The following is a 19,907-nucleotide window of genomic DNA, read 5'->3' as shown; positions in this document are numbered from 1 at the left end:
TAATTTGATGGACCCTTCATTATTATAAATTAAACCTTCTCATACTTTAAAAATTTTGTGGACCCCATACATTACCGTTATACTATTATTATCATTATTCATCTTAATAAGAGTCAAAAGACTCCTTCATACTATTCACTTTGATTTTTGAGATAGAACAATTCTCTCCTTTGAGTTTAGAGAATTACAGCTCTCTTTTGTAAAAGAAATGGCATCTACCTCAGGTTTGCTCTCCGTTAATAAACCATCAAACCACTTTTAATCTAATTTTGATTTACTTTCATAAAAATCCACGGATTTAAGTGTATAAATCAATTATGATACGATTTCAAATCTATTATCTATTCCAATTTGTGTTATGTGTAGGACTCAAAGCTCAAGGGATCGGTGAACCATCTTGTGAAACTCCTGTAGTGGCTTTCACAGAGGGAAACAAGGATCACCAAGGTATACATAAGAACTTAATTTTATTTGCTTCTAGCTGGAGGTTGTGATATACTAGTTTTCTTACCATTCCCTAGCCATCTACAAGTAGGGATGACAATTGTACCCGACCCGATGGATACCCGACTCGTTCCTACTCGATTGGGTCTACTTGAACCCGATTTTTTGGATCTGGATCTTATTTTTAGACCCGAAAAAGTTTGAATCTGGATCTGGATCTCAGGTATTCCGAACCGAGACCCGACCAGAAACCCGATTTAAACCCGAAACCCGATAAGACTCGATACAAAATATTATATATATATATATATATATATATATATATGTATATATGTATATATGTATGCATATGTGTGTGTTTTAAATATAAAGTATATACATTGAAATATTATGAATTATTAGGTATGGATATTGACATTTTACTTAATTTTATATGTGCAATACAGAACTTATATTCATTTCGTCAATATTTTATTTTTCTCAATTATTGTATGTTAAAAAATCTAAATATAAAAAAAATATAAATGATAAGTTGAATGATTGTATACAATTAAGTTAATATGTTTCACGTGTTTATTCTACTAAATAAAACCTGTAACCTTTTTTTATATTCCTAAATTTTTAAAAAAATTATAATCACATTTTTTATAGATATATAATTTTTAATTTTTATTTCATTTTATTTTCCAAAATATTCGAATTAGACCTGAACCTGAACCGAAACCCGAAAAAACTCGACGGATCGGATCTGGATCTTTATTTCTCGAACCCGGACCCGAACCGAACCGAAATATAATGGATCGGGTCTGGATCTCAAGAGACCCGATCCGATCCGATCCGTTGCCATCCCTATCTACAAGGTGTTGATAATGCTTGAGGGTGTTACTTATGCTTCATATTTAACTCCTTTTCGCAACTAGTTGGTTGGATGTTCAAAAATACTTTTATAATATAAAGTTTCAAGAGTGACAAATCATTTGTAATTAAAACTAATTATATTACTAAACATCTAAAAGTTCTTGGAACATATGTAATTCAAGCACTTGTATTCGGTGATAGAAAATTGGATTACTTAACCTTACATATAGTTAGTTAATTCGTTGATTTATTTGGGTGAGATGGGTTTAGCAGTTTAATATTTATCAGTTTTCTTGTATTCATAAACTTCCAATTTGAAGTGAACATAAATATTGTCACAACCCATTATTATGATTTTTCTTATAATGTAGATGATATGCTTGCTTCCGAGGAAGGCTTCACTCCCTATGTAATTGACGTTTATGAGGGTCAGGTAAGCCTCAATCACATACCGAAAGTGTTAGATTGGTCAACGAATGCATTTCACCATTGGGGTTGTGTATAATATCATTCCTTTGCTAACTTTTTGTGGTTACATATAATAATTTAGTATTCCACTTTTTGCCTATCATTTTATTTAACAATGTTTCATCTTTTCACTAGACTGTATGACATATAATCTTGTAATGCTATTTTTATATAATTTTTTTTCATAACCTTGTGATGTTAATTTTATATAATTTTTAAAAAAATTCTAAATAATATAACTTAAATGTGGTATCTAATCAATTCCTAGACTGAATTGCTTAATAAAGTTAATTAAATTTCTATACTTTTTGTGGGATATGGGATATAAAATTTACTATAACAGAGAACTATCATTTTTTCTTCAATTGTTTTTTTTTTGTGTATATATATATATATGTGTGTGTGTCAAAAAATTATATGTAGACAATTATTTTATTAAGATCTCGGAGACCATATATTTACTTCAAGTTGAACATTTTTTATATATAAATATATTTTGTAATGTTAGAACATATATAGTCTCCAAAAGCTTCAACGAAAAGTAGTATCATAAATATCAATCACACACACACACACACACACATAGTCTTAAAAAATATTCATATATTGTTCGATAACACCAATTAAATATATTTTTGAAGGTGATTGTAAATAACAAGATGCGGGTTTAATGTCAAATAGTTGTGCAAATGCGCAAAACTTACCTTTAGTGTTTGGCAGTGTTAAGCAATGAGAAATATTTTGGGCAGATTACACGCATTGCGTGGACTAAAAGAAGATTTATGTGGCATGCCGCACTTATAATATCGGATAATGTGGACTAAAACTTTAAAACAAAAATCCCATGCCCATGGCCATTAACTTTTATTGTATTATACAGTGTGTCCATTAACTTTTGTTGTATTATATAGTGTGTCAGATAATGCACAACATTCTGTGTAATAGTTCATGATTACAAGTAATTAGTTGGTTATTTACACGATAAAGTACAACATTACATTCATCAAACTGATTGAGTTATTATTGACAAGATTTCACATTCGTGTATCTTGAACTTATTATTTCTTACTTGAAACCTTTTTATATAGTTTAATAATATCTGTGTCTTGTTTTATGCCATTTTCCTTTTAGGATGTAATGAGCAAGATTATTGATTTTTGCAAACAAGTGCCAGATCAAATAGTTTGCGTTATGTCTGCATTTGGCACTTTGTCAGAGATAACATTCAAGATCCCTTTCGTTGATAAGATTACATACGAGGTATGACTTTTGATATTTGGCAGGTTTTATTTATTTTTATATTTTATTGTGTTGTAGTTGGATTTTGATGCTATATAATAAATATCGATACTTTCAACTTGATTTAATATGATTGGACGAACACTATTGTTCAAGTTTTTTTATATATGTATTAAATCTATTAGCTTCGAATACGTTTTTATCGACGAGGGATTACATTGTTTAGCACATAACTAACATATAAGAAATTTTTATTAATGTTCTTCCTTTTTGATGTTGTAAACAATGGTACTAACAATGATACCTGGCATGAAAGAATTTTATTTTCATTTCTAAATTTAAAAAAGCCCTCGCTAAGCAAACTCATAATTTAAACAATTCAGTAATAAATAGATCAAGAATTGATATTAAAAGTTTCTTTATGAGTTCTAAATATTTTAATTTTATGTATAAAGGTGCATGCTCAAATGACAGGAGGCTAACATGTGTGTGTTTGGTTAAAAAAGAAACTTTTCCTAATGTTTCTCAAAATGCATGAAATATCATGTTTACGCTTTTTTTTACATAATACATGTATTTATGACTAAAGATTGATTATATGTGTTTGGTCAATCTTTTCTATCATTATTATTTACAGAATACATAATCATTTTCCATAATTGTGTGTTTATATGCAAAACACCTGAATAAATTTATTATAATTTTTCTAAGAGTGTTTACCAAAGTTTTTAGTTCTCCATATAATTATATATACTATATACATAAATATATAATGTGTGTGTGTGTGTGTGTGTGTGTGTAGGGTTAGGTTTCATATAGAATCGTGTTATTTATAAAACTTAGACTTTGTCACATACCATTATGTGTGTGTGTTCCTCATCCTTGCTAATGCTTTTACAGGGTCAATTTGATATACTACGTTTATCTGGATCATTTGAACCCGTTAATCTTGGTGAATTTGGGAGAAAAGGTGGGTTGAGCATAATTTTTTCTCGTAAAGATGGAAAAGTCGAAGGGGGACGGGTCATTGGGCAGCTCAAAGTTGCTAATTTTGCAAGGGTAAAATCTCTAAATTCTTTAAAATGTCTTATAGTTTTTAAGTCCTTTAATTTGTAACATCAAACAACATGTATAACATTTACTTACATACTCACTACCACTTATTGTAGGGGTTCTATAAAAATCTAAAGATTGTATTATAGATAGTGACTTTTCATCTTTATATATGTAGATCAATGTGGGTATTTTCAAGAAGCATAAGCGTGGAGAGAAAGAAGAGCCCGTCTTTGTGGAAGAAGAAATTGAATTTCATGCATAGATATCATAAATGTAGCAAATTCAATCATTAAAAACACTAGCTATTTGTACTTGTGTTTGTGTTGTTTGGGGTTTATCATATTTTTATATTTCAAAATATTATTGTCCCAATGATTGGTTATACTCTTCTTTGAATAATCTTTTATTCAATGAAATTGTTCATTGATCCTGAAATTCCATCATTTCATATTGAAATCAGTGTGTAGAAGTGATTATTGGCACGAAGATTTTTGCTACTTATATTTGCATACAAAATCGAAAGAAATCAAACCAACATACCTACTATATTCTGTAGGGTTTTTGAAAGGATAATATGTCTGTAGATAATGTCCCACATAGTAAGGAAGTTGTTTCTATGAGGAACCCGTCTTATAGCAAATACACACACATTTATGTGTGATACGTAAATAATAAAAAGTAAAAAATTATACAACCTAAAATAATCAAGTAGCAATTTAAAATAAACATAAATTTAGTTACATAACTCGAGATCATACATGAGATCATGACTTTCTTTATATGGGACATACTTATGAGTATAAATTATACATTTGAGTGAATATGATTAAGTAAATTGAACCATCTCATTGAAAAATCTCAAATTCTTAAAGTCATGTGATTTGATTTGAAGACATGAGGATGGTGTTTCTTTCATGATTATCTGTCACCACTTATTCTTTGCCTCCACAATCTTATATATATTTCCATCGAATGAGTAAACATGTTCTCTCTTTTTCGAAACTCAAAATTGCCACCATATCACCACCGCTAACCCCTTTTTATATCATATCTCCTAAGTCTCATGAGGATTATGTCAATGTTGTTCACACACGTGAACATCACTTTAAACCAATCGAAAAATATAAAAAAAATGTAACTTTCACAAAACAAAGTGAAAATATGTAATGTTCTTTCAAGAAAAAAGATGAGCACTACAAATCTTGATTTCAACTGTTAAAATCTAGTAAAATCCCAAAATTATAAGATTTTCAAAAAACCATCTTAAAAAGTTGTAAGCAAACACAATGAATTTTAAATAACTTGTAGTGCTTTAGGAGAGGATTAAGAATGACTAATTTTTTTTTATACAATTGCTAAAATTCGTAAAAACATTATTTCTTTTAGCAAAATATTCTTCAACAAATTATATAGATAACAAAAACAATTTTTTAAGTAGTATTTTTGAAATTTTAGATCATTTATTTTTATATTACTAAAACATCAGTTTAATTATGAATATTAACTCAATAATTATAATAGTAGAGTATTTTCTTTATTATTGTAATTGTTTAATATAATATATTATCTCAAATATTTTAAAATATACTACGTATTCAATAATTTCACCAAATTAAATTTTAGAATTTTGAACAAAATTTAAATTTAGAATTATTTAAATTTTGATATGTATTTTATTAAAATTTAAAATGAGAGCGACGAAAGATTAAAATTGATGGATATAAAATACTAACCGCATCTAAAATAGAAATATAGAGTGAAAATTCATACAACGAAACGGCGTCGTAGAGTCCCGGACCCAAAGTTTTCTTGAAAGGAAAGAAAACCTAAATTAAAGAGGAACGCTATAGTATAGTCGAGAGCTCGAAATCTCCCCCAAACTGTCTGTCTCTCTAAATCTTCATCTCGATCTCTCCCTGTATCTCTCGATTCCCGATCTAAACTGATATAATGGTGAAGGAACAAGCTAATTGGTCTCCCTACGATAACAATGGAGGGTATTCTCTCTCTCTCTCCCCCCCTCTCCCCTCTCCCTCTCCTGTATTGATGTAATTAGTAGCGATGATATGTATGTGAATGTTGATTTGGATTGCAGGACTGTGGTCGCCATAGCCGGAGCTGATTACTGTGTAATTGCATCGGACACTCGTATGTCTACTGGTTACAGTATTCTCACCCGCGATTACTCCAAAATTTGTAAACTGTACGCCCCTTATTCTTTTGATGTTTATTATTTTATCTGAGTATCGACTGGTTTAGCATTTTGTTTGTTGTGTTCAATTTTTAATTGATTTGTGTAATGGTTTTTAGAATTCAAGCAACTTTAGTAGAATAGATTAAAATTAAGTTTGGAAAAAAGATAATCTTACTAATTTATGAACAAGATTGGTCTTGACTGATAGTGATCCATTAGCGGTGAAGAGACTTGTGGGGGTGGGGGGAGGGGGGTAAGGGTTGATAGAGATCTATAGGAATTTATGGAGGGAGATGAAATGAGTACCAGAGAATCACCGAATATTATTCGTGGATTATCCTTTACTAAAATTGTATATATCCCCGGTTTCGAAGGTGATGACTAGCCCAATTAACAAACACATCTTATACTGACCTTACAACATTACATGATCAGTGTAACCACTGGGTTAGTGGGTTTGATCATGGTCAAATCCTTAGCATTGGGTTTACTTTAGATTTTGGCCCTGTTTGGAAGTTAGAGGTTTGGAGTAAAATTAGAGGTTTGGGGTGGTTTAGAGATTTGACCATTTCAATCCGCTAATGCTAGTGTTTGATAGTTAGTGGATTGAAATAGAGGTTTTGTCTCAAAAAACTAATTTTCAAAAAGCTACTTTGAGGAGCTTTTTGGGTTACATGTTTTGATGTCACAAAAAGCTAACCAAACAGCTATTAACCAAACAGCTTTACAATAAACCGCTAATCCAATCCGCTAGTCAAAACATCTATTTCAATCAGCTAGTCAAAACATCTAATTCAATCCGCTAACAGCTAACCGCTAATTCCCAAACAGGGTCTTTAAGATACCTAGTTACCTGTGTAGCTGATTTTTGTGTCTTAATTTATGTAGCGATCAGAACTTAGCCATTGGAGGATCAATTTCTACATACAGAATTATAGTTTTCTGTCCTTTATTAGCAAACCGCACACTTCCTTGTTCACATTTTGGATACATAAATTATTTAATCAACATATTAGTATTTGTGGGGTCTGCATTTGTCTGTCTCCATTTATTTTAAACCTTGTGGAAACTGGAAAGTATGTTTTATACAAAGAAAATATAGCAAATGCTGGATTGACAAGAAGCTTGCCAAGTCAAGATTCATATCATCCTTTTAATTTTTACAAATGAAAATATGTTTTGACATGTGTGTTTATTAACATACTTTTATTAAAAGATCTTGTCTTATATCATATTAAATTTGACATTCTAGAGCGGACAAATCTGTGATGGCATCTTCGGGATTCCAAGCTGATGTACGAGCTTTGCAAAAGGTCTTGGCTGCTAGGCATCTGGTGAGGTTTTGAAGTTTTACTAAATGTTTATTTTTTATTGTACCTGTCAGAATTTACTATTGAACTACTGAAGCATCTACTTGTTACAAAGCATTACCGAAGCTGCTGAAATTAACAGAAAATTGGAATATGGGTCTGATCCCATCTGTGTATTGCTGCATGACATGAATTTAAGTTATATTCTTACTTTGTATAGTTGCATATTTCTTGAAACAGACTTATCAGCATCAGCACAACAAACAGATGAGCTGCCCTGCAATGGCACAACTGCTCTCTAACACCCTTTACTACAAAAGATTCTTTCCGTATTACGCTTTTAACGTTCTGGGTGGTCTTGACAATGAAGGTAAGATGCACATGTCATAGATGAAAATTTGGGGTCCACTATATTTGCTTATACTTTTTATTAAATAATTGAAGGAAAAGGATGTGTTTACACTTATGATGCTGTTGGATCCTATGAGCGAGTTGGATACAGTTCCCAAGGATCTGGTGCTACACTAATTACACCTTTTCTGGACAACCAGCTGAAATCACCAAGCCCTCTCCTGTTACCTGCTAAGGTTTGTCACAATTCTTACGTTCTGTAATAATTATTCTCGTTGGATTTCTGATTATTTATTTATATTCAAGAAGCTTATGTTAGTCTTATTGATCTGTGCAGGATGCCGTTACCCCTCTTTCGGAAACAGAAGCCATTGATTTGGTAAAAACTTGTTTTGCATCAGCAACTGAGAGGGATATATATACTGTGAGTCTCTCTAATTTCTATCTTTCATTTGTCATAGTTTTGTACAAGTGCAGAAACTTTGATGTAGGCTGGAAACAATGCTCAACAATTTTGCGTGCTTTGCATAAAGAATTTTTCGATGTCAAATCTCTTCTAGAACTTTTTTTAGGGCTCGTAATATGGTTGCCAAATTCATGGATTCTATCATCTTTTAATTGAATAAAGTGATACAAGGCAATTTAGTAAATCTGTTTGCAGCTTCTGGTAAGAATATGGTTAAACATGAACATTAGGACCCTAGTTTGTGCTGTGATTTGGTGCTATGATAAATATAGGAGTTGGAGGTCATCTCCAAGTTGATTCAGCTTATAAATACACGTGTAGGTGCATTGGGTGGTTAAGAATTATTAATTTTTTAAATGGAAATTTCGTCCTTCCATAATTATTTCATGCTACATCACCAATAATGAAAATGTCAGGATAGTGGTCTTCACTTGTCATCAATTTTGTTTACATTTTCTAGGTGATGATTCAGGACGTAGATTATGTCATGTATAAAGTGCATTTATGCTACATAATATGGACTCTCCACTTTTGACCTTATACCCGTGTCCAACGGACATGACATGGGTGCGGGTATGGGATTTGAGTCGGATCCTTATTTAAACTGAACACTTCACCTTGTAGCATCCGAGTTTAAAATGAAAGTTAAGGTCTTGTTACAACTTGTATACAGAGAGCAAGGTCCCTGAATGAATTATTTATGTTATTCTATTGATTCCATGCTACATTTAACATATATAAATAAGTGTATGTAATTTATGTGTAGTAGACACTATTTTTGTAAATGCATAAAAAAAAATCATCTATGTAAAGTTTTACTTGCATTATGCTTACATGTTGAGTCCCCGCATTCGTGTCGTATTTCAGATTCATATCCAAGAATCCTAATTATCCTAAAACTAGGAAACCGACTTTTGGATCCGCACTTGTGTCCGACACATATACCTGAGTCCGGGTAACATAGCATTTATGTGAGTTATGTCATAGGACGGATTTCTCTTGCATGTCATTCGAAGTTCTTAGAGTTGTGGGGGACCATATTATTAGGGACCAGTTAAAAGAAATAACCTCAAAATAAGTGCTCATTTGGTTAACAATGGGAAGCTCTTTCTTATGTAATTTGAAATTACTAGGGAAATTGTAATAATTGGGAAGTTAATATATGTGTTTGGTTGGTACATACCTTTTAACTTCCTACAGGAAGTGCAAGTAACCAAGGGGGAGGCAGGTAAGTAACTTCCCATGTTTTGTGGTTATTCAGAATTCCATGGAAGTTACACTTCCTTTCTTTTTGTCAAACAAACAACTTTAGTGTTACATATTTCCTGGGAATTTGAACTTCCTGGGTATTTACATGTCAACCGAAAGACTTCTAAATGGACAGTCCTTTGGTCAATTGAATGGACTATCCTCAATGTAGACACTTCAACATGTTTTTTGCTCCAGGTTATTGGAGTGAGGAGTGCAATGTTCTGCTTTCTAGTCTCTTGTCTATCTGCAGGGTGTTGTCCCTTTTTACACTCTTTTGTATCTAGTTGGATGGATTTTCAGAAACTGATTCTTTGTATAAGTTTTAATAGTAATAAATTATATATAATTTAGGAGTGATAATATTATAAACTAGTAGAAGTTCATGAAAGGGTAGTTATTCAAGCATTGACATCTACAGAACAGTATAAACAGTTATTTCAAACTTATGTTTGTGCCTAAAAATATATTTTTGGTAATGTAAAATTGGATGATTTAACCTTTACATATCTTTAGTTATGTTCCTTGATTTATGTAGATGAGATGGATTTTAGCAGTTTAGGATTTTAATGATTCAATTAGCTACACTATTTTCATCTTGTGTATATCTGTTTTGCAGGGGGACAGGTTGGAAGTGGTTATATTGAATGCTAATGGCCTTCGCCGTGAGTACATGGAGCTGAGGAAAGATTAGTGGCACTTACCCTGTTTGCTGAATTGTTGGGGTCTTGATGTATGGGATTGTGGCTGGTTTTTCCTTGTTCTTGCACTCTTTTGAATACCAAATGTTGGACTTGACATAACCAACTTGAAGTCTTAGGACTTGGGATTTAGCAATTTAAATATTCTATTTAACGGAGTATTTCATTTACTTTGTAGTGGAAGTTGTTTAGTGTGCTCCTTAATTGTTGTATTGCATAATGTTATTACAAATTGAAAATGCATATCGGCTTATGGTCATCAAGGTATAGCCAAAAATAAGCTGTATATTTAATGGACTGATGGTATAAATGGTGGCATGTCCTGAGGGCAGATACCTGTAGAATGCAGGGTAATCAACAGAGGTGACTTTGTGCAAGTATATGTAATATTTTTATAAATGATCGAATCATCAAAATTATTTTGCACTATTTATTCAATGGAAGTTTTGTTTACGAGGAACTCCATACAAAATGGTAGAAGGTTCAGCGTGACATCCAGAAACCTGTCTTGGTTATTCCAGTACTTTGCCTCTGCTCTATAGCTCTATTTCTCACCTCTCAAACGCTTCAAATAAATCAAACATTCACCTGATACACATTTTTAGAGCTCCACCAGTTTCTTAATAAAAGCTCTTTTGCGTTGCCTCTAAAGTATGCTCTCTTTTCGCCCAGCAGACTTGTTCTTGGGAAGAAAGCCATGACATTTATGAATAGAAGATGATCTGGGCTCAGTAAGCATATATTATATATAACTTGGGGTGGTGTGTGTGTGTGTGTGTTTGCCTTTTGATCACGAGTCACGACCTCAATGAAACCAGGCTCCGGACTAGTTGAGGATGATAGGTTTCTATCAGCACTTTAAGCAAATAATAATGTTTACATTCGGGGTGGTTTTTATATGGATTCTCAACCTTTAAAAAAAAAAAAAACTCTCTAAATATGTTTGTATATATATATAGGGTCCATATCCCTGACAGTCATATGCCAGGGACTGGTTAAAAAACTCAAAGGTTTTGGGCTGTTGGATGCATAGCTGGACATATTAAAATTTTAATATGATCCTGGCCGCTGGATATGTATCCAACGGCCCAAAAACTGAGTGTTACCTAACTCCTCCACAACAATCGACCGCTATCCATATATATATATCGGATGTTGTTATGGTTTTTAAACATTGGGGTGTATTTAAAAAAAACATTATAATAAAAAATCAAAATTCGGATGCAAAACATATGAGCCCATTTGTGTGAGTTTAAATAATGACTTATTGTGATAAGTGATTTGGATAATTTTGTATTATAGTTGACTAATGACTTAATAAAAATATAACAATAATAATAATATAAAATTTGATAGGTTGGTTATTCGAGTGATGAAATTAATTTTTATTAAAAAAGTTGATAAGAAAAAAAATTGTTTGTGAATGTATATTCTATTAAATTCTAATTTTAAGTCAATTTTTTTATTTATTTTAAATTTTAAATCAACTTATAACTTATAACACAAATAAACATTTTCAATTTAAAATCAAAATGATTAAAATATTGGGATGACTATCTAGGGGATCGAATAATATTTGCATGTATGTTTGAAATAATTTACCATCAATTCATAATTATTGAACAATTGTCTTAAATTCCAATTTAACACATTTATCTGTCAATTAGGGATCCGGAATCCTGAATCCTGACAATATATTTTGAATGATTTTCTTTTATTAACAATAATAAATAAATTATAAATTTTTAACAAAGATACAGAATATTATTGCATCTTTCAATTAAAAAAATCAATTTTTTTCGGTGAAATTATTCATTATGGACCGTTATTACCTGCTACTCATCAAGTAACCTTCCAGAATTTGTAATTTTTGTCCAGCAGTAAAGACCAAGATCAAAAACAAGCTACTCTCTTGTAACATAGCACTACTAGCAAATTACAAGATTTTCAACAAAGACCAAACGAGAACCCCATCTAAAATTTTAATTCCATTTAGTTTCTAATCAATCTGTAAATCTCAATTCTCTCTCTGGAAAAAGTCATCATCTCTCTCTATCTCTCTCGTCTAAAGACTAAACATGGATTCCTAAATTCTTCTCCCAGGAAATCCATAAACCCCTCGTTTAAAACCCAGTGATTTGATCATTCTCATCAATTCGGGTGAAACTAGAAAGGGGAATACATATACAGTGAAAAAGATCAATTCCCTCATTTAAACTTCCTGGGTTAAATTTATATCAGATTATGTACAGATCTGGAGCTGTAATGGCTTGGAATGTATTCAAATTTTGTACAGCTCTAAGGGGTCTTGGCTCAATTATGATCTTGTTGGTTCTTGGAGTTGTGGGTGTTTCTTATTATGCTGTCGTTGTGTCTAGTTATTTCCCAGCTTTGACCAATGGTGGTCTTGATTCCCTTGTTGCACTTGTTGTTTTGCTCTTGTTTCATGCTCTGGTAACTCCTTTTTCTTATAAAGTTTCAATCTTTCTGTTTTTTTAGTGAAAAATATTTGTGAGTTTATGATCTTTTTGATATTTTTTGTTACTTGATCCTTACTGATTGATCACTTTTATGATTAAGTTTGCTTCTTTTTCTTTTCTTTTGCGTGTAATTTGAGTTAAAATTTGGCTGATTGCTACTACGTATATTGTAAACTCTGAATTGTAGTTGCTACTTCTCCCAGAGGTGTATACTTTAGGAGTCCATATATAAGTCTATGTTCATATGGTCATATGATTACAGAAATTAATGTAAAAACCAAAAGCTGACCACGGTCATCTGTTATTGATAAGTTCTTCACTGCAACTATTTAAATTTGTTGTTGATAATTCAGTGGTAATGGTGAATTCCACTCTAATGACCTGCATAATACTGATTTGTTGTATGTAGTGGTGATTTGTTTCTTTTTTCGAGAATTTTCACAATGCTTATGTGTACAAGCGTGCATGACTTTTATGGATATATCGAAGACTAGGATGGTTTTGCTTTTGTTTTAATTATAACTTTTGTCAGACAGTTGGGTAGCTGGATGAGTTTATAGTTTGGGTTTTGTTTAGTATTCAACCTTTTGGACAGTTCTTTTACGTTTCTTAGTTGATGAATGACTTTAGATGTATATAGTTTTTGATACTCGTAAAAGAATCACTTCTTTAAAAGTTTCAATGTTAATAATTGATTGACATTCAAAAGAAATGGTGCCATTGGGTATTTGGGTGTATGCTTGAACTTAAATCTGATATCACGATTTGATGAGTAATTAGCACAGTTTTCTTTCAGTTGGTGATGCTATTATGGAGTTATTTTTCTGTTGTTTTTACGGATCCGGGTAGCGTGCCTCCGAATTGGAAGCCAGTTGTGGATGAGGAGAATGGTGATGCAGACTTATTGGCAGGGTCTGAATTCAGTCAGTTGGCAGGTGAGCCGGCAAACTCGAGGATTCGATATTGTCGGAAATGCAACCAGTTAAAACCACCTCGGTGCCATCATTGCTCTGTTTGTAAGTTTGCTTTCTTTTTTAATTTCACTGGCTATGGAGCTATAATGTCTTCCATTGTCCATCTGGACTGATTTTCCTATTTCTTACAGGTGGTAGGTGTGTACTGAAAATGGATCACCATTGTGTTTGGGTTGTCAATTGTGTCGGGGCATTGAACTACAAGTATTTTCTTCTTTTCCTGGTACACTTCCAAATCTGAAATATTTTTTATATTGTCGTTAGATGTATGTGTGGTTTGCCATTCAAATAATGGCTAGTTTGAATTCAATTCTGCAGCTTCTGTATACTCAGTTTGGTTTATAATGTTATTCGTTTTACAGAGTTTATCTTACCCTCGTTACATTATGCACTTCCCTAAGGAGTATTAAGTGGTTTTGGTTTACTTCCAAAAGTTATTCCTGATTAACGTTCTCCCACTCGCTTGGTAGGGAAGTTTTTAAAATACTTTATAATAATAATAATTCTTGATTATTGTGGCAAGTGGCAAGTTATTCGAATAACATTAAGTAATCAAAAGAGCAATACAATTGAAATAGGGCGGACATTCGCAATAAGGGTAGTACTATATAGGGCTGCAGAGTAGAAGTCTCTTTTTGCTATATTGTTTATACTTCACGAATTTCTGCCCCTAAATGCTTCCTGGTTTATTGTGAAAGCTAGATGCTGTGTATACAGATATGTCAAGTAATGCAATGAATGATTACTAGGCAATACATAGTAGTTAGGTTTTTTTTTTTTTTTTTTTTTTGTAGGCATAATATTTTGTAACTTTGTGCATCTTCTTCTCTGGGCTGTTCAGTCATTATCTTCAGCTGCTCCTTACTAGGGTATACAGTAATGTTTGATTGGAAATGAAATTTGTAATGTGAGAAGTTATCTTCATTTGACATGTCAATGGATCACATGGTAAATAATTAAAGAAATCTGAAGGATTTGCTAGTCAACTACATACATTAGGACAGAATTTGGCTGGCCTGCTATTTTGCAACAACACAAAATGTTAATGTTATTTCCTTCTAATTCTCTATTATATTGTCTGAGAGTTACGGCTTTTGTTGTATATCTTTGTGATTATATGCTATCTAATATGATATTTTTTTCTAGATACATGAAAGAAATGTTCTCACCAATCTCTTACGAAAATCAATTGTTTGAAACCAATATAAGGTAATATAAAGTTCATTGTCTAGGTATAAACATAACTATTTGAAAAGTCCGCTTGTAAAATAAATTTACACAACATGCTATCATAATTATATTTTTGACAATAACCATCAGAGGATGATGGAGTTCATTAAGTAAGACTTCCGGCCTCAATTGAGGGTCTAGTCTATTCCTTTGATTCTGGAACTTCTAGTGGGAACAACTAAAATCTTTCACGTCATGTGAAAGTAAAGAGTATGCCTGTTTTCCAATCCGTGAGTTCCCCTGGCATAATTTTCTGTAGTGCTAATAAAGTCACTGTTATTGGCTCCTTCAGTAGGCATAGACAATGTGTATGTGCTGCAAGTCTTTAGCTATGTGATTATAGCCCTAATTTCTTAGCAAATTATAAGTATCTATTTGGTTCTATAACCTATTGAGAAACGAACCTCCTGGTACTATGTGAAAAAAGTTAAACAAAAAGTGAGCTAGTACCTTTGCTGGTAGTTGTGATACATAAATGTCTTTCACATTTGTGCACCAGCTAGGAGCATATGGGGTTATTCGAACCAAGGTGTCATAAACACTATACCGAAGTATATCGCTCTGTTGTTAGCTGTAGTTCCTTTGAAATTGTCTTTATGAGAATCTCACTAGAGTTTGTGAGACAAGTTGGTTCGAGTGCTTGAGAGTCGTATAATTCACTTTATGTTGCATTGCTGAAGTGCACATTTTATAGATACTTTCATTGTTTTCTCTGGACTCTAAAGCTGCCTGACATTCTTATAATTTTCTAAATTTCTTTTAGTTGCATGCCATCACTCTCATGGATCCACTATTTGTTTTTTGCATTTACAGTACAGTCGAACATATAAATCTTCCTCATCTTAATAGAGCCTTAAACTTCACAAACCACTGTTAATGATAATATGAGATAGTAAATCTGATCAATCTGTATTGTGTGTAATACAGTTCTACACGTTTCTCGAGACCACCCTGGTAACCTTGTCATTGCTGCCACATTTTATTACATTCTTCAGTGACGGGGAGATACCTGGATCACCAAGCACTCTAGCAACCACTTTTCTTGCATTCGGTAAGATCTACTACCTGTGTTTGTTGATTTGTATTGTTCTGTTGCATTATCTGATTTTATCAGTTCCATTTTACCTTCATTAACATGCTTCTTAAATGCTTCCAGTATTAAATCTAGCTTTCGCGCTGAGTGTTATGGGATTTTTAATAATGCATATATCATTGGTGGCTGGTAATACTACAACTATTGAGGTAAAATCTTCGTTTCTTATGCTATACGTAGCAACTCAAATGTTGTACACGGCCTTCCATTTTCACATTTCTTTGATCTTATAGTCTCTACATGTTTTGTGTTTTTAATCATGCATGAGAAAAAATATCCCTCAAAAAACAGTTAAATAATGAATAAAGACATGAATGAAAGCTTCCTTCACTATTTCCTCCCATTCTCCTATATTTGATGAAGCGGATGTGATATAGTTGTTCTTCATCCATCTTTACTCAGGCATATGAGAAGAAGACCTCTCCAAAATGGCGCTATGACCTCGGCCGAAAGAGAAATTTTGAACAGGTGAATTTTCATTGCTATTATAGCATTTGTGATGGCGTGAAATAACCCCTCGGTGGAGTGACCTGTCATGACTGGTATTATGAAAAAATTATGTATAGTATGACATACTTTATAGCTGATAGTTGAGGATAGGAGTAGAATAAATATCATAATCGTTTATTCTTCACAAGGTTCGGGACTATAGGTGCAGAATCAAAGTCCTCTGTATTGAAATATTTCTATCTTGGATTACTAAAAAACATCTCAAACCCTCAGAAATCTTCCTCGAAGAATTTAATAACCACAGATTTTCAGGGTCTTGAAAATATCTGTCAATTAAGGCCTTCCTCGTCAAATTGCTTGTGTATTTCTTATGTCGGCCACTTCTAAGAAATGTTTTATTATTGTCTTTTAGGTGTTTGGAACAGACAAGGGTTATTGGTTCATCCCAGCTTACTCAGAAGAAGATATAAGAAGGATGCCTGCCCTCCAGGGTCTTGAATATCCGTCAAAACCTGAATTAGATGGCCAAGAGTTTTAGAAATCTTTAATAGCCAGCCTCGTAATGGTAGCAGCTCCAGAAACCAAAGTTTTTATCAAGTATCAGGTAATTCAAAACAAATAGTACACACAGCATTCTGAACCATCAAATCCAAGATAACATTTTGCTAACAAATGGATTGTCGAAGTTTATGAAGCAGCTATAGAACTAGTAAAATCACGGCAGGGTTTGGATTGTTTGACTTCTGGGCTCCCTATTGATTAATGTGTCTCTCTACCTTGTTTACTGTAAGATATGGTATGCAGCAATACGCCTACGATCTTATATTTTAAGAAAATGTAAATTAATATCGGCAGCATGTGTTAGATGTACCCAATTGTGATATTTCTCATACATCAATCTCAGGATATAGATGTTTCTTTAATTCAAGCTGGTGTTTTTTTTTTTTGGATATGGTCCAATAAACAAATTGATCTAAAAATCTAATGGTTATGCTAGATTCAGTAGTTCTACTATGAGGTTGTTTTGGTTCTCGACTGGGGCTTGCTAAACCGCAACTCAAATTTGAGTTGTTTATAAATGATACTGATAACTGATACATGTGTAGCCTGCGTATTGTTATATAACATTGTTGCCTTCTTTAACATGTAATCCGTTTCCTGCGCCATATTTTGATTGTGGCACTTCAATGTATTGACTATTAAAGTAGAGAAAATAAAAGTTTGTGAGGTGTTAGATGATCGTCATAGATATTCCCGTGAATATCATTCTAAAATATCAATTTATATGCCTGTGGGAACATGAGGATCCAGCTATTGTAAAGGTAAGTCTGTAAAATTGATCATGTTATGTATTTGCACAAGGGTGCTACGAGCTTTATCAGCTCACATTTCTTAGGGTTGAGTTCAGAACAATTTCAACTTAACTTGCTTATTTGTGTTCTGGCCCCTTCACATTTCATACAATAAGTAGTGGTCATGACATCTGGGATGTTTGTAGTATTTCATATATTAGTTCCATGTCTATTATAAATAACTTTAATAGTAAAAATTGATGATGACTGAAGTAATAACATTTCGAGACAGACTCTTGCTAAGTACTCCCTCTGTTTCAATTTACATGTTCATTTTAAAGAAATTTGTTTGTTTCAAATTAGTTGTTCATTTCAACTTTCAATGCAAAATCATATTTTCAAAGTCAATTTTACTCCACATATTTCTTATTTATATTTCCTAGATCAATCTTATTCCACATATTATAGTCATTTAATACAACTAATTTGTCAACATTCACTTTTCTTAAACTGCGTGATTTTTTTAAAGTGGACATTCATTTTTATTATACGGGATCAAAATTGTTCTCTCACGTGGAAAGAGCAATTTCAATCCAAAATGGATTATGGTTAGGGGGTGAGTTCGGTTAACTGAATACCGAACCAAAAAATCGAAATAACTCGGTTTGATAAACGGACCCCTAAATATCACACAAAATATGCATTTGGATCTTGTTCTGGCATGTCTGACGATTGTATCTTTAAAAGAAAGATCATAGAAGACCTGCATCTCTCAAATGTGTTGTTCTGAACATGTGCACCTCTCACATTTCCGATAGATGTAATTCATGCGTCATTTTAAATCTCCACCACATTGTACTATCAAGATCGACGCTTCTTTATTTGCGGTATTTCGGAGTATTTTTTCAATTTGCAATGTTTGTCCTTTTCGAATGATTGGGGAGTGGGGACTTAATGGTGATGGGGAAAAAGAGAAATGTTTTGGCATATCTATACACAACACATACTTCCTCTTTCAACCATATACTACAAAGATTCGGGACGATTCTACTTGAATTTTTTGTTATAATATGATATTAAATGTAAAAAAAAATTCTCAAATATAAAGAATTTTATATTTGAATATGCATGAATACATATTTGGTTTGGATTTTTAATCATGAGGTTAATTTGCACTTCAAAAAATCACGAATAATAAAAAAAGAATCAGAATCTGAATTCATTAACATTAACATCTTTAAGTTACATTATTAGGATAATTTTTTTTATTGCAATTAGAAAAGATCATAGATCCATTCACCCGGACTACAAAGGTAGGATGTGAGTAATTTTTTTTTTTTTTTTGACAAACGTGGCTTATAGCCTTATAAACGAGTATCTGTTCTAAGATATTCTCGAGACATGGTCGAACCCAGTACCTGGGACGACAGAGGATGAGCTCTTAACCATTGAGTTATCCAACCGTGCTCGGTGTGAGGTGAGCCAGGGTCGAACCCAGTACCTGGGACGACAGAGGATGAGCTCTTAACCATTGAGATATCCAACTGTGCTCGGTGTGAGTAATTTAGTTATGAATTATATGTTACTAAATACCAAAACATATTGAATGGATAAAAATTAAAAAAAATAATAATTTGAAATTCGTTGTAAAACTTGTATTGGATTGCAATTTTATTTTAACATTAATATTAGGGATTTAACTTCTAGCGTATAGGAGCTACAATTTTTTTACAATTTGTTTTAGAATACCGCACTAGGCCCTCAGAAAACACAGAGAATATTAAAGAAACACCACGATACAAGGAAAATGATCCAAGGGGAGCAAGGGAAGGGCACAAACTAGGTAGCATATAATGCACTTTAGTAGAATGAGACAAGAAGAATTCACAAGCAAAATAGTTGATTCTGTCTTGTTTCATAAACCATATGCTCCCACAGCTGTGTGGCTACTTTTCCAATACAGAGATTCCAATTTGTTACTCAACAAACCAACAAAACAATGCGTACTTATTTATTCGTTTTCTGTAAATCTCTTGGCATTGCTATGTAGTTA

At 32.5% G+C, this 19,907-nt stretch overlaps 3 protein-coding genes across 3 annotated transcripts; all 3 read left to right on the top strand.

Annotated features, from left to right (window-relative positions):
- Nucleotides 1–208: 208 nt before the first annotated feature.
- Nucleotides 209–4,327, top strand: LOC108207635 (AT-hook motif nuclear-localized protein 7). Its single transcript, XM_017378070.1, has 6 exons — nt 209–224; nt 367–447; nt 1,674–1,735; nt 2,902–3,030; nt 3,910–4,068; nt 4,241–4,327. The coding sequence occupies exons 1-6, from the start codon at nt 209–211 to the stop codon at nt 4,325–4,327; spliced, it is 534 nt and encodes a 177-aa protein (XP_017233559.1).
- A 1,492-nt stretch (nt 4,328–5,819) lies between these two features.
- On the top strand, nt 5,820–10,512 carry LOC108210208 (proteasome subunit beta type-1). The gene is made up of 7 exons (XM_017381502.2): nt 5,820–6,062; nt 6,161–6,268; nt 7,512–7,593; nt 7,810–7,939; nt 8,014–8,156; nt 8,258–8,344; nt 10,254–10,512. Exons 1-7 carry the CDS (start codon nt 6,016–6,018, stop codon nt 10,326–10,328), a joined length of 672 nt encoding a protein of 223 aa, XP_017236991.1. The 5' UTR covers nt 5,820–6,015; the 3' UTR covers nt 10,329–10,512.
- A 1,688-nt stretch (nt 10,513–12,200) lies between these two features.
- On the top strand, nt 12,201–17,490 carry LOC108205903 (probable protein S-acyltransferase 14). Its single transcript, XM_017376026.2, has 7 exons — nt 12,201–12,789; nt 13,612–13,831; nt 13,921–14,012; nt 15,947–16,070; nt 16,176–16,261; nt 16,515–16,580; nt 16,975–17,490. Exons 1-7 carry the CDS (start codon nt 12,580–12,582, stop codon nt 17,098–17,100), a joined length of 924 nt encoding a protein of 307 aa, XP_017231515.1. The 5' UTR covers nt 12,201–12,579; the 3' UTR covers nt 17,101–17,490.
- Nucleotides 17,491–19,907: the final 2,417 nt, after the last annotated feature.

Source organism: Daucus carota, chromosome 2 (genome assembly GCF_001625215.2).
Source record: "Daucus carota subsp. sativus chromosome 2, DH1 v3.0, whole genome shotgun sequence".
NCBI lineage: Eukaryota > Viridiplantae > Streptophyta > Magnoliopsida > Apiales > Apiaceae > Daucus > Daucus carota.
This window is presented reverse-complemented; position numbering and strand designations above follow the sequence as displayed.

Coding starts and splice junctions, on each gene's coding strand:
- LOC108210208 (XM_017381502.2), top strand. CDS start 6,016: ATGGTGAAGGAACAAGCTAATTGGTCTCCCTACGATAACAATGGAGG. Junction 6,269..7,511: donor TACTCCAAAATTTGTAAACT/GTACGCCCCTTA, acceptor TTGACATTCTAG/AGCGGACAAATCTGTGATGG. Junction 8,157..8,257: donor CTCTCCTGTTACCTGCTAAG/GTTTGTCACAAT, acceptor TGATCTGTGCAG/GATGCCGTTACCCCTCTTTC.
- LOC108207635 (XM_017378070.1), top strand. Junction 1,736..2,901: donor TTGACGTTTATGAGGGTCAG/GTAAGCCTCAAT, acceptor TTTTCCTTTTAG/GATGTAATGAGCAAGATTAT. Junction 4,069..4,240: donor AAGTTGCTAATTTTGCAAGG/GTAAAATCTCTA, acceptor TTATATATGTAG/ATCAATGTGGGTATTTTCAA.
- LOC108205903 (XM_017376026.2), top strand. CDS start 12,580: ATGTACAGATCTGGAGCTGTAATGGCTTGGAATGTATTCAAATTTTGT. Junction 14,013..15,946: donor AGTATTTTCTTCTTTTCCTG/GTACACTTCCAA, acceptor TGTGTAATACAG/TTCTACACGTTTCTCGAGAC. Junction 16,262..16,514: donor GTAATACTACAACTATTGAG/GTAAAATCTTCG, acceptor ATCTTTACTCAG/GCATATGAGAAGAAGACCTC.